The sequence below is a fragment of the Trichechus manatus genome, unplaced genomic scaffold, assembly GCF_000243295.1.
Source record: "Trichechus manatus latirostris isolate Lorelei unplaced genomic scaffold, TriManLat1.0 scaffold00130, whole genome shotgun sequence".
Classification (NCBI taxonomy): Eukaryota; Metazoa; Chordata; class Mammalia; order Sirenia; family Trichechidae; genus Trichechus; species Trichechus manatus.
This window is the reverse complement of record NW_004444066.1, coordinates 810,808-835,840: the sequence shown is the minus strand read 5'-3', so window position 1 is coordinate 835,840 and position 25,033 is coordinate 810,808. Positions and strand designations below refer to the sequence as shown.

The 25,033-nt window shown below is 52.7% G+C and overlaps 1 protein-coding gene across 1 annotated transcript in view; it reads right to left on the bottom strand.

The window, feature by feature from the left end:
* CAMK2A (calcium/calmodulin dependent protein kinase II alpha) overlaps positions 1 to 18,648 on the bottom strand; it is a 74,650-nt gene extending 56,002 nt beyond the window's left edge. The window contains exons 1-2 of the mRNA XM_004384895.2: positions 18,587 to 18,648; positions 1,684 to 1,778 (exon numbers count right to left, since the gene is read on the bottom strand). Of these exons, the coding sequence (XP_004384952.1) occupies positions 1,684 to 1,778; positions 18,587 to 18,648 (157 nt within the window). The remainder of the gene's footprint in view (positions 1 to 1,683; positions 1,779 to 18,586) is intronic.
* Between the last annotated feature and the right edge of the window lie 6,385 nt (positions 18,649 to 25,033).

The following is a 25,033-nucleotide window of genomic DNA, read 5'->3' as shown; positions in this document are numbered from 1 at the left end:
TATGTTGACTCCACTTGTGTCAGAGTCTAACTGTGCTCCATAGGGTTTTCAGTGGCTGAATTTTCAGAAGTAGACCACCAAGCCTTTCTTTTGAGGCACCTCTGAGTGGACTCAAACCTCTCCACTTGCAGTTAGCAGCCGAGGGTGTTAACTGTCTGCACTACTCGGACTCGGGCACTCCTTTACCACCCTAATCACATGCTAATGGCAAGAAGCAAGTCACAGAGCAGGCTTCTGAAACTCTAATGTGCAGATGAACCACCTGGGCCTCTTGTTACAACGCAGATTCTGATTCCTGAAATCTGGAGTGGGGCTCAAGAATTCGTATTTCCAACAATCTCCCCCCGTGCTGCTGGTGACTTCCAAAACTTCCAACAGCAATCCCCCAACTTTTCTACATATTACAATTACTTGGGGATCTTTTCCAAAACCCAGGTCACAACTCAGACTAATTGAATCATCATCTTTAGGAGTAGAGCACAGGGATCAGTAGTTTTTTAAGCTCCCCAGGCGATTCTAGTGGGCAGACGGGTTTGGGATCACTGCCCTAGGGGGTATTTAGGGGCCAGAAGATGGGCTGTCACGGCTGAAGCAGAGCACACCTGGAATTCACTGAACACATATTGAGGACTTGGTGTGTGCCAGAGACCCCTTGGTAGCACAAAGAGTTTGGGCTTGGATGGTAACCGAAAGTGTTGACAGTTCAAACCCACCCAGCAGCACCACAGGAGAAAAGGCCTGGTGATCTTCTTCCATAAAGATTACAGCCAAGAAAACCCTATGGAGCAGTTCTACTCTGTAACACACGGCATCTCCATAAGTTAGAATCAATTCGACAGCACAAGACAACAACACCACCAATGGATTGAATTATGTCTCCGCAAAAGATATGTTTAAGTCTTAACCCCGAGGATCTCTGAACCCAGTGGTATCATGAAAGAAGGCCTTGGCTATCTGCTTCCATAAAGATTATAGCCAAGAAAACCCTACGAAGCAGTTCTACTCTGTAACACATGGGGTCGCCACGAGTCCAAATTAACTCTACATGATGGGTTTGGCTTTGTTGATTTGGATATATGTTGGGTGCCGTTCTAGGTGCTGGAGTATAACAGTGAATGAGACATAGCCCTACCCTCTTGGAGCTTACAGTCAAGAGGGCAGATGGATGTTAAACAAGTAACCAAATCAATCTAAGTCTAGGTTGGGGAAAAGCCATGAAGGAAATAAACACAGTAATGAGAGACAAAATGGAGGAGGCCACCTCAGATTGAGAGGTCAGGGAAGGCCTCTCAAAGGATGTAACATTTGAGCCGAGACCTGAAGGTTGGGAAAGAGACAGCCTGTAAGGGGCATCCCAGCATAGCAATGGCAAGTGCAGACGTCTGGAGGTGAGAGATGAAGGGGAATATCATAAAAGCAGCAAAAGGAAGTCCCTTCTGGCAGCTCAGCCTTCACCCGGGTGAGGCCAGAGAGCTTAGTCTGTCTGGGGAGGCTGTGGCCTCCAGCCTAGGTCCATTGAGAAAAGAAAAGGGGGGGGATTTGTTCTCAAAGTACCCACAGGAAGAAGCCCCCAGCATCACCTGGCGGGGGCAGACCCAGGTCCTGGCTCTCACCCACAGGGAAGAAAAAGGGATGAAGGGAAGGAGGGCAAGAGGGTGTGTGGGGCATGATTTGGCCACCTACCTCTGGCCGAGAGCTTCTTGGTGTTGATGATCTTGGCAGCATACTCCTGGCCAGCCAGCACCTTCACACACCTGCGCACCACCGAGAAGGCGCCCCTAGGAAACAGAGAAGACAAAGAAGGTGAGGGAAAGACCAAGAGCTTCATCTCCCAGAGAAACCAGAGTTCACGCAGCTGCCCCCTGCTAGAGGACCTCCATCAGGGCTGCTCAAGCTCATGGGGGCTGCTGTGGAGACGCAGGGGAGTCCCAGAAGAATCACTGGTAGTGGGAGAAGCTTGGTCTCGCGTGAGATGAGCCTTCCAGAGTCATAACAAGTTAGGCTCTCCAAGCTGTAAAACATTAGAATCATGTGGTGTTAGAACCACAGAATCTAGGTTCCTGAAAGTTTTTAGGCTTTTACTCTTTGAGTAGGCAATGCATTGACATGGTTTAAAATTCAAAAGATCCAAAAGTGTAAATGGTGAAAAGACTCCTTCCCTCTTGCCCTAGTACCCTAGTCTCCCATTTCCCCTCCCCAGAGACATCCTCTATTACCAGTTCCTTAAGGATCTCTCCAGATATTCTCCCCACACAAATGGTACTGAATCTTTGCATCCTCCTTTCTTCAGCAAATCATATATCTTGGAGATCCTCCTTCCATATCATAACACAAAGAGCTCCTCATTACACACTATTTAACTGTACAGCTGTCCTATGATTTACCTAGCCAATCCCCTATTGATGGGCAATTAAAACTCATTGCTGTTGAGACGATTCCGACTCATAACGACCCTATAAGACAAAGCAGAACTGTCCCATAGGATTGTCAAGGCTGTAAATCTTTACAGAAGCAGACCGCCACATCTTTCTCCTGAGGCTGGTGGGTTCGAACCGCTGATCCTTCGGTTAGCAGCTGAGCACTTAACTACTGCACCACCAGGGCTCCTTTAATGGGCAAGTAGGTTAGTTCAAATCTGTAGCTGTTATAAACAGTGCTGCAGTGACTAATCTCATCCTATGCACATGTCATTTCCCATGTGTATGAGTATCTATGGGATAAATGTCTAAGCTGAGGTTGTTTGGCTCAAAGTTAGGTAATTTTGATAGCTACTAAGAGATTGTCCACCTCAGAGTTTATACCAACGTGCTTCCCCACTTGTATGTGAGGGGACCTGTTTCCTTCACTCTTGTCCACACAATGTGCTTATCAAACCTTTTTATCTTTGCCAGTGAGACCGGTGGAAAATGGAAACTCAGGGCAGATTTAATTTGTAATCCTCATATTAAGAGTGAGGCTGAGTATCTCTTCAGATGTTTAAGAGACTCCTGGAATTTTATCCTACAAGTACGAGCGCCTGGAACGGAACTTGGAGGGAGGGCTGTGAGTTTAAATGCTGACAGGAGAAACCTATTGTTGCATGTGACATGTGGTCCACTTGCCAGATCGTTCAATTTGCCAAGAGAAGCTGGAAATCTGGATATTTATGTGAAATTTCCCAATTTTTAAATATCGACCCTTTATCCCAAAGAAGTTTACACCTGGTGTCAGGCCAAGCAAAACTGGTCTGAGGACTAGATCTGGAGTCCAGGCATCATTTTGTACCCTTTATCACAAAGGTCATGTGGTCCAACCCCTTCACTCCACAGAGGAGGTCCCTGAGGGGCCCGCCACTGACCATACTCAACACCATTACCACACTTGCTGTTTTTGTTAGTTGCCATCAAGTCAATTCAGACTCATGGCGACCCCATGTGTGCAGGTTTTCGAGGCTGTGACCTTTTGGAAGCAGATTAGTAGGCTTGTCTTCTGAGGCTCCTGTGGGTGGAATTAAACCAGCAACTTTTCAGCTAGTGGTCGAGTGTTTAACCATTTGCCATTTGCGTCACCCAGGGACTTATTGAGCCTGGTGCGCAGTGGTAAAGAGCTTGGCTGCTAACCAAAGTTTGGCAGTTCAAATCCATCAGCTGCTCCTTGGAAACCCTATGTGGCAGTTCTACTCTGTCCTACAGGGTCGCTATGATTTGGAATCAATTCAATGGCAACAGGTTTAGTTTGGGTTTAGGGACTTATTACTACCTTAACCATACGCTCATAGCCAGAAGCTAGTCTCCTGAGCAGGCTTCCTAAACTTTAGTGTGCGTACAAATCACCTGAGTATCTTGTTACAATGCAGTTTCTGATTCATTAGGTACGGAGTAGAGCTCAAGAACATGCGCTAAAGTATAGCTCAGTGTAGATTCCTCAAGGTCACACAGCAAGCTGCAGACAGAACTGTGTCTAGAACTCAGATTGCTTCATTCCCGGATTTCTGGCTTCTCCCACGCCCAGAGGGCCTTCCACTTCCTGACGTACCAGGCCATGCCCAGGTTCTTGACGTGGCCACATCCCATCATATTCTCCAAACTTTCATCCCCACTCTGAGTTTACAAGCAGGTGCAAAAGTCACAGAGATCAGAGTAACAGGAGCAAAGGGGTGGGGGGAAGACGCTGGCACCGGGGAAGGCTGCAGGCTGGCACCGATGCCTGCTCTGGCACACCCCTGAGCGTGATATCATCAGCTTCATGTCTGGGCAGTATACAGTGAGTGGCCAGAAAACTGCGGAGAAGGATGAGGAAGAAAGAGCCGGGATGGGGATTTTCAGCAGGAGCCAGGAAGGAGTCTAGCCTTGTGTGCCATTAAGTATATTCTATTTCATAGTGACCCCATGTGACAGAGTAGAACTGCTACATAGGGTTTCCTAGGCTATAATCTTTATGGGAGCAGATCACCAGGGCTTTTCTCCCTCGGAGCCGCTGGTGGGTTTGAATCACTGACTTTGTGGTTCGCTGCCAAGTGTTTAACCATTGCACCGCAGGGCTCCTTGGGACTGGGTGAGGGACCAGAAATATGATTCAACAGGAAAAGTGGAGATGGCCAGAATTCATTTTAACACTCTCTCCAGGTGAGTCTTTCCCAGCTGGCTCGGCGCTGTCCCTTCAGCCTCCTAGGGAAGTCCTGCTAGATGCTTGCCTCCCACTGGAAATCAACACTGATGGGGCTATCCCTCGGGGACCTATCCTGGAGGGCTTGGACGGCGCCACAAACCTGGGCTTTGTCCCCGCGCAGCCGAGGGTCTAAGAACTATGTCTCTAAAACACGAGAAGCCACACTTGCTGAACTTCCTCCTGAGAACACAGCACTGAGCTTTTGTGAAAAGCAGAGGTTTTTAACTAGGGGTCCATGCAAGAGTTGAGGGAGGGAGGGCTGCAGGTGTCCCTGAACCCTGAATGACATCTGTGCATCTGAGTGTAGGTATGCACATTTTTTCCCAGGTAAGGATGCATAATTTTTATCAGATTCTCAGGGTAGGGGGGTGGTTTTAACCCAAACCATTTCAGAACTGTTGACCCAGAGGGTGCCAGCCCCCTCGCATCCCCAAAAGGCTTTCTCCCTCCAAATACACGTTCACACCGAGCCCCTTCTTCACCTTCAAAGCACCCCTAAGATGTTAGAATGATGAGCTCCCTTCTAACAGATCAGGGAACTGAGGCCTCAAGTGAGCAGGTGTACAACTAATGAGGCCGAGAAGAGAATCCAGGTTACCTGCACTTTTTCTTCCGACTCTACCAAAGGCAGGAGAGCATGGTCCTCAAGGGCAGGGGCTCTGGTGTCATAAAGACCTGTGTCTAATTCTGGCCAGCCCCTAACTAGCTGTGTGACATTGAACAAGGTGCTTAGCCTGTCTGAGTCTGTTTCTTCCCATGTAAAATGGGAGCAATAATGGCATCTACCTCCTGGCTTTGTTGAGGAGGTTAAGTAAGGTGAAGCATGCAAAACACTTGGCACAGTGCCAGGCACATAGTCAAAGCATAAAAGGACAGGAGTGGGGTTGGATGGGGTGAGGAACGGGCCGGGCCCGGTGGCCCCTCTTTCTCCCTTTGCAGCCTCAGGTTAGGGGGCTGCCTCTCTCTGGGCCTCCATCCATAAGGGGGAAGGCTCACCCCTGCCTGCCATGGGTGGTGGGGATACGGAGATCGGGGCAGAGGAGAGGCAGATGGCAAAAATGAGAGTGGGGGCAGCGGAGCCTGCAGCCCTAACTTCCTCTCTCTTTTTATCTTCTGTTTTAAAAAGGCATATTTTTGCATGCTTGTCCTGCGTGAGCCAGTGGCCACAGCCCAGCAGCCTTGGCAAAGAGAAGAACCAGCCCACTCCTCCTGTGGCCCTTGTTGAGCAGTTGGCCAGCAGGTGGGTGGGTAGGCGGGAGCCTGGGAACAGGACAGGGCGGGAGAGGCGAGGTGGACAGGTGGGGAGGGAAAGGGTGGGAAGAAGTGGCCAGGGCTCGCCGAGAGGAAGAGGTGAGGCCTGGGGGTGAGGGCCCTGTGTGAGTGGGGGACACCTGTGGGCAGGTCCCAGGAGTGTGCCTGGGTGCGATAGCAGGGGCCTTGTGTCTGGCCGTAACTATATCAGTTGCCTAGTCAATGCCCTTGAATGTGTGACACTGTGAGGCTGTGGGGGTGACAAAGCGCATATGTGTCACCCTGGGTAGGAAGTGTACATCCATGTGAGCCAGAGGGTCACAGAATGTGGGCAGGGAGAGGTGTGTGTGTAGACAAACAGACAGACAGGCGGACAGACACTGGAGGGACTGAATCTGGGATCGCAGCCCTTCTGGGAGGCCTGGGCAGGGATCTGCCCCAACGTGGGCCTCAATTTCTTCGTCTGCGACATGGGGACTGGGGGTGAGGCTTAATAGTATAGAGGCTTTTCTAGCTTTACTGTTCGATAGGAGTGCTGTCCGATAGAACTTTCTGTGATGACGGAAATATTGTCTGTGTTGTCTAACATGGCAGCCACTAGCCACATATGGCCATTAAAAAACAACAACAAACCCAGTTGCCCATTGAGTCAATTCTAACTCACGGAAACCCCATGTGTTATGGAGTAGAACTGCACCATAGGGTTTTCATGGGCGTGACCTTTCAAAAGCAGATCACCAGGCCTGTCTTCTGAGGCACCTCTGGGTGGATTTGAACAGCCAACTTTTGATTAGCAGCCGAATGCTTAACCATGTGCACCACCCAGGGACTCCACATATGGAGCATTCAAAATGGGGCTAGAGGGACTGAAAAACTGAATGGTTTTACTTTATTTGATTTAAATTTAAATAGCTACATGTGGCTAGTGACTACCACATAGAACAGCACAGTTCTATGTGGCTATGAGCAAGCACTCGTACATCAGACTAACCAGTGTTCAGGTCCCGGTTCAGCCACTTACTACATGTTACCCCAGGAAGCCTGTTTCCTCACCTGTAAAATATGGATAATAATAGTACCTACCTGATGCAGTTGTTTCAGGTTTTCAGTGAGATAATAAGATATGCAGTGGGTTCAGCACAGTCCCTGGAGGATAGTAAATGCTCAAGAAACGGCGCCTTTTGTAGGCGTCATTATCTACGACTCAGTGTGAACAGCTGGCATCCTCGGAAACAAAATGGACCTGGTTTGCCAAGCTCAGGGAAGAAGCAAGGCAGGAGAGTGTGGAGGGCAATGGAGAGGAGGGGAGGGGTCTGCTCCCCAGCTGAGCAACCTGCCCCTGGGGTGTGGGTGGGCACGAGTGTGAGCACCGTGTGTGAGCTTGCAGGCCGAGAGTGAGCCTAGAACTCCAACAGTTGGAGAGGGCAGGGTGATATTGGGTCTAGGTGGCTGAGAATGTGGAAATGTGCTAATGGGCCATGAAAAGCAAGATTCACACCGGGAAATTGCTTTCTGGCTGCCTGGCAGGCTCGGTGTCCTGGGAGTTGCTGGCTGCCAGCCCACAGGGGGCCGTCATCGTCTCTGGCCTGACACACTCCGTGGTACGATGTGCAGCCTGGTGCTGCACCCAGAGCACTGCACAGGGAGTCGGAAGACCTGGCTGCACATCCGGCTTGGCTATTGGCTTGCTTACCCTTCTGGGCCTCAGTTTCCCCATTTGAAAGACGGCATGAGGAGTCCTAGCCCCATTTCCTCCATTTGTGAGAGGTCCCTGCTACGTAGGGATGGGAAGAGATTCCTGCTACCTAAGACCAGTTACGGCCAACTGCCTTTCTTCTCCTGGAAAAAGCCTCTCCACTCTGACCCTGAGCCACGCGGAGCCCAGGGCACGCCTGTGAGTGCCAGCAGACAGAGCATGGTTTATCGGGGGTTTATGGAGACAGCAAGCTTGCTAAACCCTGCCTCTCCTCCTTGGGGGTCTGATGCTCTGGGGTCCCCACCTTCCCCCACAGTCTTTAGGGTCTCCCCATCACTGGTTGCTTTCTCCAATGCACCCAGGTCTCCCTCACTCTGGAAAAATAAAAAACCCCTCCCCATCAAAAGAAAAACAACCAAGAATCTTTCTTTCGACCCAGCAGCCTGGGCTGCTTTCTCCCGCCCTCCTTCTTTGCTGCCAAACTTCTAGAACAAGTGTCCGACATCCCCTGCCTCCTTTTCTCACCTCCCACACTCCATGAACCCGCTACAATCTGGCTCCCACCCCCGGGCTCCATGGAATTATTTGTGCCTGCTTCCTCCACCCCCACCTCCCTGGGGCCTAATCTGCCATGCCAGTCCCACACCAAGTGGCGTTTGGCCCCAGTGACCACTCAGCCTTGAGGCTCATTCTCCCTTTGGTTTCCAGGTCACTGGGGTCCTCTCTGCCATCTTCACCTTGCTGACATTGCCTTTACTGTCTCATCTTCCTCCCCAAATATCACTGCTCCCTAAGCTCCTGTCAGCCTTGTTCTTTGTCTACACATTTTCTTGCCACTTCCTCCTTCATCCCCCTTACCAGGAGTCATTAACTGGGATCTCTGGGAAGGCTCTGGGAATTCATGAACCCACCTAAAATTTTATTAAAATTATTCTGTTTGGGCACAGTGTACATATTTTTCACTAGCCTCACAAAGGAAACTGTGACCCCCAAAATGTCAAAGCCATTGACCATCACCAATAAGTCTGTATCTCCAGCTCCCTCCTCTCTTCAGAATTCCAGTCCCCTCATCTCTAGCTACTCACAGACTATCTTTCCTTGATGCTACATGGCAGGCAGCCCAGTCTCCTCCCAAATACCTCCTGCCTGGGTTAAGATACCTAAACATTCTGCCATTATTGCCTCTAAGATGAGCTGGTGATTTCGGAAAGTTCCAGGTCAAATGCAGACCTATTACTTGGTCCGTAATTCATTAGCCCAGGTTAGCTTATGAGATAACCCAACACAGAGCAGGACCCAGGGAGAGTGGAGCCCAGGGCAGATAGGGTTAGAATTGTGGTACCCAACATGACTTCATGGGACTGTCCAGTCAATTGGCCTAATATAGCTGTTATAATTACTGTTCCACTCCCTAGTTTGGTGAGTAGTGCCTGAGGTCTTAAAAGCTTGTGAAAGACTGTCCAAGATACAATTGGTCTCTTCGCCTGGAGCAGCAGAGGAAGAAGGAGATCAAGGAAGCAGAGATGGAAATGGACTGCAGGTCTAACTGCTACCAGGAACTACTGTCTCCTTAGCCTTGAGACTGGAAGAACTGGATGGTTTCCGGCTACCATTACTGAACCTTCTGATCAAGGAATCAGTAGATGAATACTGATCAAAAGGGGAAAAAACGTGGGACAGAATTTCAAATTCTTACATAATGCAGACTTACCAGATCTACTGAGTCTACAGGAGCTCCCGAATCTATCGCTCTGAGAAAACCTTCAAACCAATGAACAGAAATTATCCCCTGAAGCCATCTTTAAACTAAACAACTGTTTAGCTAAATTAGTAAAAAAATGTTCGCCATGACCATTGAATTCTTTCAAAGAATTATCTGTATGAGATCAAATTGTCAACAGTAACTCTAAAACATAGATGAGAAGTTTAGCAGGTATAAGTCTAAGTCAACGGTGGTAAAACTATATGGGGAGAGACAGTGAGAACGGCGATACAGCATGAAGCATGTAACCAATGTTACTGAATTGTACCTGCAGAAATTGATGAATGGGTGTATGTTCTTTTGTATGTGTTTTTACCACATTTTTTTTTTTTTTAAAAAAAGCATGTTGGCACCTGAGCAGCTCCACCTGAGGAGCCGAGTGTGGGCCACGCACGGCTGCATCAGAAGCTGGTATACCCAGTAATTTCTTACAGTTGAGGTCCATCCTCTCGCCATTCCACTGATGAAGAAATTGAGACCGAGAGAGAACTGGCTCAAGGCCTGGAACCCGGGACTCCTGACTGTGTCAGCTTCTCTTTCCAGTCCCTCACACTGTCAGATCTGAGGGGACCCTAACCTGGGGTACAAGGATGGGCTTTAGGGTAGCGGCATTGTTGGGAAATGATATACAACATTCTGTGTGGTGGGGTGGTTGTGCATTTTTCTGGGAACAGTGGCCACAGCTGACGTAAAATACTCTGAAGAGTCTGAGATTCCCCAAACAGTTAAAAGCTGAGGTCAGATTCATTCAGAAACAAAAGGAAGATGCTGCACTGGGGGTTTCTACAACACCCCCCTCTATTCACCATTTGGGGCCCAGCTTCTCCATCTATGAAATCAACTGTTGGACCAGATCGGGCATTTTCAAGCTCTCTCTCTTTATTTATGGTTTTTGTTAAAGCAGTCATGCCCTTTCTTTAAAACAAACAAAAAACAGCTATGCAGTTCCCCCAAATGGCAAATAAATCAAAGGAGATAGGGGCTAGGGGCTGAGCAGCCCTGTGCTTGGCTTTCCCGTCTGCCTCCCCAGCTCACCACAGCAGCTCAGCCCAGAACTCCACAAACCACAGGATTTTACAGCCAGAAAATCTGAGGAGTTAACAGTGAACCTACACCTCCTCCCACCTATGGCTGCAGCCACCCACTCCCAGACTCCAGAAGTTATGCAGGGACGCAGTGTCTTTGAGCTGTCCCCCACACCCCCCTCGCCACATCCCTCAAGCCTGTCCCATGCCAACACAGCAGAAGTCTCGTGGGGGACACAAAAGGCCTGGGAACTGGAAGATTTCTTTTGCTGTAGGGAACATTGAACCAACAGAAGTTCCAACATATTTCTTGTTTTGGCTGCGTATGGGTTTTCTTGAATGGGTGACAAAAAGAAAAATATTCACAGCATTTGGAGATAGGGCCAGAGTATGGCAAAGCAGTGAAGACGCTTGAGGGGCAACTTTCTCCCCAGCTTCTGATGGCCTCCTGGCCTGGCCCTGTCGAAAGAAATCCCTGGGTGGTGCAAACAAGCACCTTGGAAGACAGGCCTGGCTATCTGCTTCCAGAAAACCCTATGGAGCGCGGTTCTACTCTGCACACATGGGGTCGTCATGAGTGGGAATCAACTTGTCAGCAACTGGTTTGGATTTTTTCATCTGTGTCAGGGAGAGAGACTCTGAGGAGTAAGATAGCCAAGCACTAAAGCAGAAAGAGGCTGGAGCACCCAGTTTTCGTGTGTCACTGACTCATGTGACCACAGGCAAGGCTCTTGCCCTCTCTGGGCCTTGTTCGCCATTTGCAAAACAACACAGCACTCCTTGCACTGATATTCTGAATCAGAGCGAGGATATCCTGGCCCCTAAACCATTTCTCTGGAGCCCTGGTGGCACAGTGGTTAAGAGCTCAGGCTGCTAACCAAAAGGTCGGCAGTTCGTATCCACCAACCAATCCTTGGAAACCCCGTGGGGCCGTTCTACTCTGTCCTATAGAGTTGGAATCGACTCGACGACGGCAACAGGTTTGGTTTTTTAAAACAGTTTTCCACTTCATTCTTGCAGCAGAGCATCTCACTGGGCCAGGGCAGGGAGGTGGGGGGGGGGGCGGTGCCAGGGAGGCCAATGGGTGAGACGAGGAGTGTGGGTTTGCATCTCTGCTACCAGAGAGCCCACTGTCTCCAGAGGCAGCATCAGTCCATGGGACAGGGGAACAGTTCCGACTGTTAGAAAGTTCTTCTTTAAGTTGAGCTGAAATCCACCTCCCTATCACTCTATGCATTCCCCCCGGCTCTGCCCTCTGGGGCCACACAGAACAGTCTGCTCTCTGCTCTCTAGCTCCAGGACTTCCCTGCAGAGATGAGGGGAGAGGGCACAGCCCCCAAGTATCTTAACTCCCTGCTAAAATCCCGAGTTCCTCAGCCTTCCCTCCCTTGATTTGGCTTCCGGGTCTTTCCCACCCTGTCCAGCCCCCCTCCTCTGGACAAGCTACAGGTTTTCAATATTGCTTCTAGGTGCCAGGCCTCCAGAACTGAGCAGGACAGAGAAGACTGAGACCCAGACTCCCTGGGGCTGACATACTCTGTCTAAATACACACCTCAGAGTCTCTGCCTGTGCTGTTCCCACTCTGAAAAACGCTGTTCTACGCTCTTCCCTCTGGTTACCTCTTATTCTGCCTTCAGTTCCTGATGTCACCCCCTCAGGGAAGCCTTCCCTGCTACCTCCTTCACCCTGACTAGCTGAGGTCTCCTTGTAGCTCACAGCTCTATGTTTGTGGTTATAACCTTTACCTAGTTGCATTTAAATAATTTCTGAAGTGATTTAATTAATGACTGCTTCCCCACTAGACTGTGAGCCCCATGAGGGCAGTGACTACATAAGTCTTGCATGTGGTACGTGCTGGGCTCAGCCCAGGGCTGGGAACAGAGTATGTGCTTAGGAAATACTTGCTGAATGAGGCAAAAATCAAAGACATGTTTCTCCTTTCACACGATCCCAAGACACCAAAGCCCTCTGCCTACTCCAGCACAGAAAATTCCACTGGCCTTTTTTTCTCTCCTGACACCTTGGTGGACAGTCAGGCCCCACAAGGATCTAGTGCCTGGGCTGGGCCTCAGCAGGTTGGGACATGCTCTGGGGGCTGGACCTGGCTTGCCTGGCATGAGAGATCCCTACGGTTCCACAGAGAAGCTCTGAGGAGAATGTACCACGGGCAGCACGCATGCAGGAGAAAGTGGGCTGTGGCAAAAGGGCCTGCACAAAGAGAAAGGAGAGAGAGATGGACAGAGACAAAGAGAGAGACAGAGAGACACACAGAGACAGAGAGAGACCAGAGGGACACGGAGAGAGAGAGAGAGAGCGCACAGTCAGAAACCTTGCCCGCATCATACTGCTATCCTTGCCATGGGAGGGTGGACCTGTGCTCTGTGCCCTGTCAGAGCCAGCATGGGTGTATGCTCACATGCATGTGTGGGCCTGTGAGCTTGTGTGAAGGTACGTGTGTGTGCACGCATGTGTACCTGTGCACTAGCAACTGGACACAGGCATTGCATTCCGGGGCTTTGCCCTCGCCCCACTGAAAGGGTAGCGGCATAGGGGAAGGCCTGGGGTCGGGGTGCCGACCCAGACTGCAGGGGTGCTGGCAGCCTTGTCATTGTGTGCTTGTGCTGGGAGGCAGGAGGGAGGGAGGCTCTCGGAGTGTCAATGTATCTCAGCCTGTGTGGGGGCGGCTGCGTGGGGGCGGAGGGCTGCAGTATGCACCAGAACATTTGCGCCTGCCGCTCCAATAGTTCCGAGGAGGGAGGAAAGGCTGTCCTTTCCTGCCCCTGCCACCCCCTCCCCCTCCTTGAAGACCTGCCTTCTCCCCCACCCCCCACCTTCCCATCCTTTGGCCCCGGGTCCCTGTACATCATCTGGTCCCAGGCCTGGCTTTGCCACTGACTCCCCCTGTGACCTTGGGCAAATCACTTCTCTCTGGGCATTGTTTCTATCATCTATGCAATGAGTAGACAGTCTCCCGGGTCCTTCCAGTATTGATGTTCTGGGGTCTGTAATTGCCCATGTGTTCCTTCCACAGAGAGAGGCTAAAGAGGGCAGTAATTTTCATGTAGCATTTCAGGCATCTGCAGAAATACATGATGCCCATTTTACAGATGTAAAGTTGAGGCACACAAAGGACACCCAGAGTGGCCTAGTTAATTAGAGCCAGAATCACAACTGGAAAATAAACTCAGCTCAGAGTACCTCCACCCACAAGGCCGCTGCCCCTCTGCCTTTGAAGTGAGCAAGAGAGAGGATGTTCCCCAGATGCGGCACCAGGAGTGTTCCTACTCAACAGCGCCTTCCCTCACACACTGCAGGGACCTGGAGACTTGGACCCAAATCTAAGTGCTGCCACCCATCCCCGGAGCTGGGCCCTCCACCTCTCCAAGCCTCTGTCTCATCTGCAGGATGGGTGAGTAAGCCCTGCCTGTCTCCCTCTGAGGTGCGATAATGGATGGCAAAGCGCCTCTCAGGCCCCAGAGTGCCAGGTGGCTATGAGAGATTATTAGAAGCGGAAGCACTTAGGCCCAAGTGTTCTCTCTCTCCAAGATGACATCGTCCTATCCTCCTAACAGCTCTGCCAGGGAGGGCCTGGAGTGCTAAACCCATTTTACAGATAGGTAGGCTTGGGTCCCAAGAGGGAGCCTATGCACCCAGGACCTTGCACCTCCAGCTCAGGGAATGCCTCTGGGCCCCACTGCCACCACTGATCACCCAGTCCAGCCTGGCTCCTGATACAGAGCTGTGGAGGCAAGCGGGGCATGAGGCTCAGGGAAAGGACACCCTTTGAGGAGCCAGCCCTCTCTGCTCCGTCAACCTCGGGACCAACCAGGACACTGACGCCCCTTCCCCCAGCCCCAGCCCACCCTTGGAGCCAATTTCAGAACCCTGTTTCTAGAGAGAAAAAAGTGGGCTGTGCCCTCTCCAGGCTTTCTCCCTCACCTCTCTCCCTCTCTCAAGTAAAACCTTCTTCTGAGGCTCTTTCTTTAAGGCGCCAGTGATTACACAGGCTGCAGGGTGATTCTCTGTCTCCCTGACCTTCCCTGGCGTGGGATCCAAAGCCTAGAGAGAGTTGAAGGCTGGAAGAGGCCTCCTCCTCCACCTTCTTGCCCTGACCCCCTTCCTGGGGCCCTACGGCACCTCCCCTGTTCCCCACCGGCATGCCTGCCTTTCTCAGCGATCCCAGCCTTCAGAGAAGTCCGGCTCTGGGCTGGGAGCTCTGCCTGCTTCCCAGGCCCATCCTGACCCCTAGGAGCTGGTGTCACTGCAGCTGCCACCGAATAGGGCTCCTAGGGTCTTTTTTTTTTTTCCTCTTATTCCCTAGGAGGAAGGAGGATTAGGATCAAGAGAGGAGGGAGTGAGCTAGTCTCTGGGTCCCAGGAGATAGCCCCACCCTAACCCTCTTGTTTTTCTTGTTGTTGTTATTACCTGCCTTCAAGTCAACCCAACTCCTGGCGACCTCATGAACAACGGAATAAAACACTGCCCGGTCCTACACCATCTCCGTGAGCGGTTGTGGATCAAACCATTGTGCTCCTTTGGCTGATTTTAGGAAGCAGACTGCCAGGACTTTCTTCCTGTCTGTTTTAGTCTGGAAGCTCCTCTGAAGCTCAGCATCATAGCAATACACAAGCCTCCCCTGAAAGATGGGTAGTGGCTGTGCCTGAGGTGCATTGGGAATCAAACCAGGGTCTCTCGCATAGAAGGTAGCATTCTACAACTGAACCACCGATGCCCCAAACTCAACTCTCTAGTTTCTAAAATCAAGTTCTTGGTGTATTTGAATTCATATATCTCAGTGGGACTGGCAGTTCTTCTACCTTCAATTCAGTAGCACCAAGAGGCCCCAGGAGCCTCCTGCCAAGGGTCCTGACTCCAGCCTGCACCCACCATCTGGCTGCCCACCAGGGGAGGAGAGGGAGAGTTTGTCTTACATCCATAGCCTACCCTGGGCTCCTCGAAGGCCTAAAGTCATCAGACCAGCCTCGCTGGGCAGGGCCAAGAATCCCTCGAGAGACACAGCCCCCCCTCTGCAACTGGGCAGCCAGGGCCCGCAGAAGGAGGTCCAAAGGCTCTCATGTCCCCTTTGGACCCAACCACCAACCCAGCCACCTCTGCCAGTCATCTGTCAGCCATCTGAAGTGAGCTTCTAAAACAGGGGTCCAGCCTCTAGATGGTAACTGCAACGTCTCGGCTGGCAAGAACTATGGATCATCCATTGAAAGATGGGACCCTACAGGCATCTTCATCATATTCCACAGAAGAGGAGCCGTGCAACCCTGCCAGCCCAGGTGAGCAGGGTTTCGTCAGCCTCCCTCCCCCAAGCTGGGCAAACTCCAGACAAAAGGTAAACATCAGGCAAGCCCCATCCTCCATCTTCAGTGCTGCCCAGACTTTGAGGACAACTATCACTTCAGCAGGGATCCCTTAGTGAAGTCCCACTGCATGACAGGCCTAATGCCATGTCTTCACATGCACCATCTCATTTAATCCTCACAAACCTTTATTTGATCCAGATTACAGGTATAGGGAAACTGAGGGTCAGTGATGGGATGGTCCCTGGGAAAGAGGATACAGTTACCCTGGCAACTTCATCCCTGCTGGAGAGACAGTGTGTGGTCTGCCCAGTGTCTCAGAGCTTATGGCTGGTAAAGATGAACTCAAAGCCTGGCTCCAGAGCTGGTGTCCCTCATGCCACGCTGGATGCTACCCCTAACTGCCACACTGGATGCTCAGACTGAAGCTGTTGTGCGGAACAGGAGTCCATGGCCTCATCAGTGACGTGCCATGGCCTTTTAAACCCAAACCATGAGAGGCATGGAGCCTGGCCACCCACATCTCCTTTTCTCCAATTCATGCATCCGTAACAGCCTTCTTGATGTCCTGCAAGCTCCTGACATTGCGTACAACATTTTGTAGGCTTATGCATTTTTCTGGGGAATTTGGACTTAGACTTTTGTCGGATTCCTGGAGGAATATGTGACCTAAAAAAGGTTAAAAGCACAGATTGTTCTGGAAGGATGAGATCTGCAATTGATTAGACAAGGCCTGGCCACGCTTGCTACCCTTGGTTTTCCTGCCAGGGCCACACCAGGGCTCCCTGTCCCCTGGAATTCTGATTCTCCCCTGGTCCCTCAAAGAGCCCAGGCAGGCAGTGGGGCTGAGAAGGCTCACAGGGTATCTTCCCTGCCAAGTCGCGCCCACAGAACCCAGTCTTCAATGATAACCATCTCCTCTCGGGGCAAAACATTACTTTTCTTTTCACTTGGAGTGCCTGAGTCACATCTCAACTCCATTTCACTGCCTGTGTGACGCAGTCCTGCCAGAGCCAAGCCTGGGCTGTACCCAAAAAGGAGCTCCTGGTTAACCAGAGAATTCTTGGGTTCCAGGTGAGCATTGAAAACTAGCTGGAGAAGGGGTCCCTGGCCAGGCCCATGGTTCAGTGGACAGTCTCAGTCCTCCAGAACAGCCCTAAACATTTTGTTTCTGCCTACCCCTCCTCAGCATAAAAACCTACTTAGAAAGCCTGGAAGCCTGCAGACATGAGGAAATAGACATCTGCACATGGGTGTGTGTCCATATGAGGGAGCTTGTGTGTGCTGTAGGTGTCAGAGTACCATGTGTGTGTGTGTGTGTGTGTGTGTGTGCACGCACAGGCAGCCCACTTGTACACAGCCACAGGCCTACCTCCCACACATATGCAGACACCCAGCATGAGCTCACACATGCCTACAACACCCACACTCCCACACAAGCCTATGGTCCCAGGCCTCACACGTGTACCTGTGCATACATACACACATACATGTATACATTGCTGTGTGTGCACGCTAGTCCTCACACACATGTACATGTCCAGGCCTCATAGAAACACAACTGCACCCAAGTCTCACATGAACACAAATATGTACATCCTTACACAGACATATTTGCACACGGCCAGACCTCACACACGTTTACCTACTGACATGCACACCTCTCCGAACTACCACCCATGTGCACACACAGTGATGCATGCTCACACTTTTACTCCATGCCAACCAGCCAATGGCACCCCTTGTGACATTTGCACACATACACCCATGCAGTACACACTTGCATTTCCAGGTCTTACACATGAAGCATGCACTAGCACCTCCTACTGGTGCACATACGTGAACACTTGCACATCCTCTCAGTGCACTCAGTTGCACCCCACATCCAGTCCTTGTACAACACCGCACATTGATCCCCTTCAAAATGCACACTCCAGACCTCACACCAGCACACATCTGCTTACAAGGGCCCTCTTTCCTGCACGCCTGCTGCTAGAGCAGGAACCAACCAGAGCACTGGAGCTCCTTTGCCCACAGTGCAGACTCCGCCTCCAAACTGCACCCCAGCCCTTGATCCATCCCAGGACCCTCCACAAACCTAGCTAGAGCATCCAGGATCCCTTCCCTGACACTCCACAGCCTACCAGGCTACCCCAAGGAGTTCCCCTCTGCCCTGGTCCTCCCACCCTTCTCTCCAACACCAGTCATCAGAGGTGGAAATGAACTCCAGGGCTGGGAACTTTACCAAAGGACCAGAGATGATTCACCCTTTGTACTACTAGCCCCCTGCAACAGTGGTAGCCCCCTAACTTGCCTGATTGCCCTTCCCCTCCTCCCAATACTAAGGGAAGCCTGGCCAGTCCCTCAGATATTAACCCCTGCTGTACCCATGCCCTCACTCCTGGCAGGAGCTGGGAGAGGAAGGTGCTTACAGGTAGAGGTTGGCCACTCTGCACAGCTGGTCCAGGTGTAAAGTCAGGAAGGACTACCTAGGAGGTGGTGAGCTTTCTATCACTGGAGGCATCCAAGTTGAGGCCAGATAGCCACCCCAAGAGAAACAGGAGAGGGGATTCCAGCGTTGGATGCAGTTGACTGGTAAAACCCCTTTCAACCCTGAGTTTCTAACAGTCTGTGTGCCCAGGTCACACGTACTTGTAGGTTTCTGTGCACTGGTGTGCACATCAACCCCTCACCCCAACACACACACAACTGCCTGGGTGGCCTCAGCACATCTGTGCGCCCGCAAACATGCCCGCACCGGCTCTGGGCACCCTGTGCACACAAGTGCCTGAGCGCAGGCATGCACATGTGCAGTGGGCACTGCAGGCACACGCTCCCCTCCCGCAGCGCTGACCCCCTGAGCCCTCCAGGACTCCCGGAGGAGCAACTCACTTTCCCAGTTCCTCGAAGAGCTGGTACTCTTCCGTGAATCGGGTGCAGGTGATGGTGGCCATCCTGGTGCTGTGCAGGCAGGCGAGCTTCGGGGCCGGGGGACCAGGACTCGGACACTGCTGCTCTACTCCCAGAACTAGGGGCCACTCGCCTGCCCGTGCTGCCGAGTGCCAACCGAGAGCAGGCTTGACTGACGAGCCCAGGGCTTCTGAGCAGGGCACTGTGGCTGCTCGCAGCCTCGCGAGCCTTCGTCAGCATCCAGGTCCCCATGGCAACCCCCTCTGAAACGCCCTGTTCCCGTTGCCCCGGTAACTGCCTCCCCAACACCTGCCTGCCTTCCACTGTGAAACCTGCTCCCGATCGCCTGGCCCTACTGTGCACAATACTGCAGGCCTGTGTGGGCCCGGGGAGGGTGGATCCAGTACCCCTAGGGGTGATCAGCCAGGGGAGGGGTGGGGGAGGGACAGAGAACAAACTCAGTCCATAAGTGATCTTCTCTGTTCCCACCTCCCCCACCCCTAACTGTGGGGCCCTTGTAGCAGACGGGATGGGATTCAGTGGGGCAAAAAAGCAGTTACCATGGTAACGGCCGGTGGGAGCCACATTCTGGGATGGTCCCCGGGAAAGACAGGATGCAGTTACCCTGGCAACTTCCTCCCTGCTGGAGAGACAGGTATTGCCCTGTTGCCCTGGCAACAGCCGAGTTCTGAGGTTTACAGGGAAACGATAGCTAATTCATTGGGATGCCTCTGTCCCTCTGTGGATCACTGTAGTCTCTGTAACTGTCTTTCTGTTCCCCTCTGTAATTTTTTTAGCTCTACCTCTATCTTTCCTATTTCACTGTCTCCGTCTGCTCTTCCACCACCTTGCCTATCATGCTGGCCCTCTAGATTGGGGGAGAAGTGCAGAGGAGACACTAGGATTCGGGAGGGAAAAGCCCTGGCTGCCTGCTACCCCACCACTCATTGCTGTGACAGTTGTCCCCCCCGAGGCCTCTCCCGTAACCTCTCCCCCACCCCATGCCCCCAAAGGAGCTGTGGAGATCTAGTCTCCTGGGGCTTGTGTCCTAGTTTCTGCTTGCGCTTCAAGTCAAGGGAAAAGCTGCGGGAGGCAGCGGCGGGGAGGGGAGCATGGCCTGGGGTACCAGGGGCTGGGCCAGCAGCATGGACCTGCCCTGAAACCTTCATTCCCAGATTTTGTGGGTAACTTCCCTGTCAACTTCAACTCTTCAGGACAGCAGCCATAGCTAAGGCCTCAAGATTTCACCCCTAGACCCAGGGGGTTAAGAAAGAAAGGGACTGGAGTTTAAGACTAAGGATCTGAGTTCAAGCTCTGGCCCTGACATTTATTAACTGTGTGACTCTGGGCAAGTCACTGACCCCCTCTGAGCCTCTAGCTCCTTTTCTACAAGGCAGGGGAACAAAACTGCCACTGTAGAGGAAGGCTCTGAAGGTGGAGGAGGCTGGAAGGCCTTTGGAAAGGGTGTAAGCATGAAGCCTCTTTTTAGTTTCTAGGACAGGAAAAGGCAGGTCTAAAGGGGAACTATGACTACTCACAAAACTCCAGCTTTGGACTTAAAGTCTCGGCCCTTTCACACTCACCTCCTTCGCTCAGGACAGAGGGTGCCTTAGCTCACTTCACAGCTCAGACAGCTCAAGCATCCTGTCAGCATTTGCCCCCAGGAGTACAGATTGGAGGGTGGGGTGGGATCCAGGGATTCAAACCTTCTGGGTTTCTAGCCCACCCCTCCGAACCTCCACACCCCCTTCCTGGTCACCTCACTTGCCGGACACATCATCAACCCTAGCAAGTCCGTGACTCACTACCCTAGGCCCCTGGAGATAACTGGGTACCCTCCATTTCTGCCCCTCTTCCTGGAAGTTGGGGCGGGGGAGAAGGATGGGGTGAGCTCTGCAATCCAGCCACCTCTTCCCAGGAGAGAAAAGGGAGGGAGGCAGGGGGGAAGGAGGAGAGGCGAGCAAGGGGGGGCGGGTAATGGCTTAGCCACTAATTGCACCATTACCACCTTCAGAAAGAGGAAAAACCATTCGGTTTTGTTTCTGCGCACAATATGCTTCCCGCTTCTGCCGCCAACGTCGCAATTCAGAGGCAGAGAGGAGAGGCCTGTGCTCGGGGGCCGCACAGCCGGTGGGCAGCGGCAGGGCATGAACACTGTGGCAGGGCTGGAAGCACAGGTGGGGAAGTAGGGGAAGGGCTGGGTGCCATCCAGCAGTGCCCCAGACCCTTGAGCCTGTCCCCAGCAATGAATGGCTTCCACACATGAAAGCCCTGAAACCGCCCTCAATGGCCACTGAGACCACCCTGTCATTGCCCAGGGGAGAGGTGGTGCTCCATAATGGTTAGAGCACCGGCGGGTTTCAGGCCAGTGTATAAGTCACAACCTACTGGCTGTGTGATTTTGGATGAGTATCCTAGCTTCTCTGTCCCTCAGTTTCTTCATCTGTAAAATAGGGTGAATGATATCCCCTTCCTCCAGGGCAGTTCTATGGATTTAATGAGATGTGCACAGTGACTGACACATTGTAAATGCTCAATAAATGGGAAGCTATCATTACTGAGACTCAAACATCCCTCCCCATCACACTCCTCTCTCTGAATCATGGAAGAGCACACCGCCATCTTCAAGTCCTGGAGCTCTGTTCTTTGAGCCTGCACTGGAATTTAGCTGATGGTTTGGGCATCCTGTCTCCTAGTCCTATTTTGCAGCAATCCCTGTAGGACAAAGCACAGGGTCTGGGAGGAGAGGAGGCCACAGGACCTCCAGCTCATCAGGTCCCAACAGAATGATAATGCTACTTAAAAAACAAATAAAAGCAAATGTGCTGTGAGGCCATATTAATGGAAGCATAATGTTCTAAACAAAGGAGGTGATTGTTCTGCTGGGCTCAGTACAATCCCATCCACCTTTCTGCCCCCCACCGTAGGCACTGATGAAATGGAGCATACCACAGAGGTGGCCTATGTGGCTGCACCTCAGCCCCACCTACCCTGTTACCCTGTTTGTCCATCTTTCCCTACTTCCTTCCATCTCTCCTCTGTTTCAGCTCTCCTTTCTTCTCCCTCCTTTTTCCCTTTCTCACTTTTTTCTTTCCATTTTTCTCCCCACTCTCCCTCGCGTCCTTCCTTCTCAGTTCTCGCTATCCTTCTTATTCCTTTTCACTTCCTTTCATGTTTCTATCTCACTTCCTCTGTCTCTCTGTCCCTGTGGTGACCTGGACCCTGTGCACCCAGTCCTGGGGAATGGGCAGGACCCAGGCTGCGGGATCCTGATGGGGAAAAGATGGCTCGAGAGGAGAGTGAGGGAGCAGGAGTCTTCATTGGCAGCTCTCTTACACACACACACACACACTCCTCACACACACACACACACACACACTCCTCACACACACACACACACACACACACACACTCCTCACACACACACACACACACACATATACACACACTCCTCTGGAGAGCCCAGCTCAGGGGTGTGGGCACTGCTGCAACATGGGGCAGGGTAGCTGTCACTGGCCCATCACACCATCACTACACCCCCCACACTGAGTGTAGCAGCTGATAATTCACTGTATCCCCTGTACCCGCGGGGCTGGCAGCTGTGCCCGGCGGTGGTGGGCAGCAAGGAGCCAGCTGTGTCTCTGTGGTGCTGAGAAAATGAGCGGATGATTGCATCGGGGGGATTGTTCCTGCCAGACTCCCTGCTCCCCAGGGCCATGGCAGGCACGCAAGTCAGCACATGTGCCCCATCTGGAACACGTGTGTGGTACTCAAGAGCAAGCCTGCATGCCATGGGCCTGTGGCCAGGGTGGGAGCCCTGGAGGCCACTGAGCATGGCTCTGATATGCCAGCACAGCTGCCGACACGTGGATGTAGGCCGTACTCCATGCAGATGGGTACAAAATGGGGCCAGGCGCGTTCCTGGGTTACATGGGCGTGGGTGGGTGTCCGCGGCCCCAGTGGCATTGGGACAGCAGACTCTAATCCCATTTCCACCCCTACACACATGCTCACGTGTACACTCGTGCTCACATGCACATGCCCAAGTGCTCAGGGCCCTCCAGGGCTGGGCAGACACCACAGAAAGTGTGCAATCTGAAGGGTCCCCATGGGGCCTGTCCCACTAAGGGCAGCGGGTGTGGGGCAGAATTGGTGGAAAGTGGGCCAGGAGAGAAAGGAATCCTGCAGAGGGTCTGAGTGGAGGGTGACGTGATTGATGACTCACAGCAAGTAAAGCCAGGCCTGCACTCAGAAGGGAGGGCAGGAAGTCAGGGGTCAGGGAGCAGCCAGCAGCAGGAAGCATCACTGTGCCCGCAGGTGTCCCCCAGAGGACACACGCCCTTGCAGGCAGCCAAGGGACAGAGACAATGGCTGCTAGAGGCTGAGGGCTACATGACGTGACTTGCAGTGAGAGGACTCAAGTTCAAGTACTGTGGTTGGCTGTGAGCCCTATGACATGTCTTTTCCCTGTTGGAGCCTCCACATTTTCCTGAGAAACATGGGAACAAAATGCTTGCTCACTGCCTCCAAGGACATGAAAAATAGTTACTCTCACGGGAGAGCCAGGCCCTGTGCTAAGCGCTTTACACATTGCATTATTTAAATTTCACAACAAACATTCGTTGAGATAGGTACGATTCTTGCCCATTTTGCAGAGATGTGATGTGATTTACCCAACCAAGGCCATCCAGCTGGGGCTCACGTGCAGGTCTGTGTGACTCCACCCCCTACCCTGTGTTATTTGGCCTCCATTAGGGCAGGGAGGGCCCTGAGGGAGCCCATGCCCCTTACAGACAGGGAGGCAAGGCCCAGAGAGGAGACATGGTCCTCCTGCAGTTGCAAAAGTGAGAGGTAGAGTCAGGATGACAATCTGGAACTCCGGACTCCCAGAGCAGTGCTCCTTCCCAACCCAGCTCTGCCCAGCCTCTTCCCGGCACTAATAGGCCGGCTTGTCTATGTCGCAAGGGAGCCATTAGGCTCCAAGCGAGAGGTGGAAACGGTGCCAAGGCCTTGGGTGGGGCTCGAAGCCCTGTCCCTCCAGCTGAATCTGGGGTGCTCTCCACTTCCTGGGAGACTGGTCATCAGGGCCCGGGAATCCATAGGCAGGCCCAGCTTGGACAGGGCCGCCCCCTAACTCTAGCCCCTCTGGCTGGCAGATCTGCTGCCACCTGGGGCTGGTCCAGCCAAGCAGGAAGCAGGGGGCCTCACCAGGCATCTCTGGGCTCTACCTCCCAGATCTGTAACCCAAGGGGCCAGGGCTGCCTCTGGTCTGCCCTCCATCCCAGCCCTCCCCACCACAGGGGCTCAAGTGGTATAAGCATCCACCTGGCGCAGGGGCACAGAGTTCAGACCCAGGATCCCTGGCTGGGGGATCTCAGGGAGCCACAGCAGGCAAGAGGGGGACAGATAGGAGCCCGCTGATTTCCAGGCAGAGCAGACGCCCCAGCAGGCTGCACTTCTCATCACAATGCCTGAGTCTCACTCTCCTCTTGTTCCAAGACCCCCTACCAATCTCGGGCCCTGGCCACCTACCAGCTCCCTCCTGTTAGCAGGTTTGGAGATACTGAGCTCTGGACTGGGTTTTGGCTACAGATTGAGTGGGGCTCCTGGGCCATGTGCTGGGTACTGAGTTAGATAGGCTCTGAGCTAGGCAAGCTCTGAGCTGGGATTGAGATTGGACAGGGCCTGGGCCAAGCCTCCTTCCTTCTAGGGCACCAGGAGCAGGTGCCAGCCTCATCCCCAGCTGGGCTCTCTTGATTTGGGGCAAGGTTGGTTTCAGGGAGTAGGCCTTGGTGCCTGGTGGGAAGCAGAAAGGGCCTTCTCCGGTCCTGCACTTGTGGCCCCAAAGGGCAGGGGCCCCAGGAAGAGAAGCCAGAGCTGGAACTGGCGGCTGGGCCAGGCCACCTCGGGCAGGATCGACTCTCAGCAGGCACAGGGGAGGCCTCCAGATACTCATGCAAGACTGGAGCCACAAGAGAGCCCTGGTGCCTTGCCACTCTGGAAGGGTTCCATCCACACAGCTGGGACCAGCACCCAGCAAAGCTAGAGTGTCCTGGGTAATGGACAGACTATGAACAGCCTGTCCCCTGGGGTACACTGAGCCTGGGACACTGTCCCAGTGGGCCATTTCTTCAAAGCCTCCCTCATGAGCAGGCAGAAATGCCGGGGGTTGCTGGAATCCAAAGACCTCAGCCAGTCCTGGACTCTGCCCCACCACGGCCTGGGCAGCAACATCCTGAAGTGAGAAAGGTTCCAGGTTGGGGAGGTAATAAGAGGGTAAAGACAGCAGGACAAGGAAGAAGGGGCCTGGGACATGGAGGGTCACCTCTGCCCTGCACCCCGGGCCAGACCCTCACTGCAGGGCTCAGCCCCCTTTGCAGCCAGGATGCAGCTCTGTAACCAAAACCCGAGCCCGCCCCCCAACCCGCC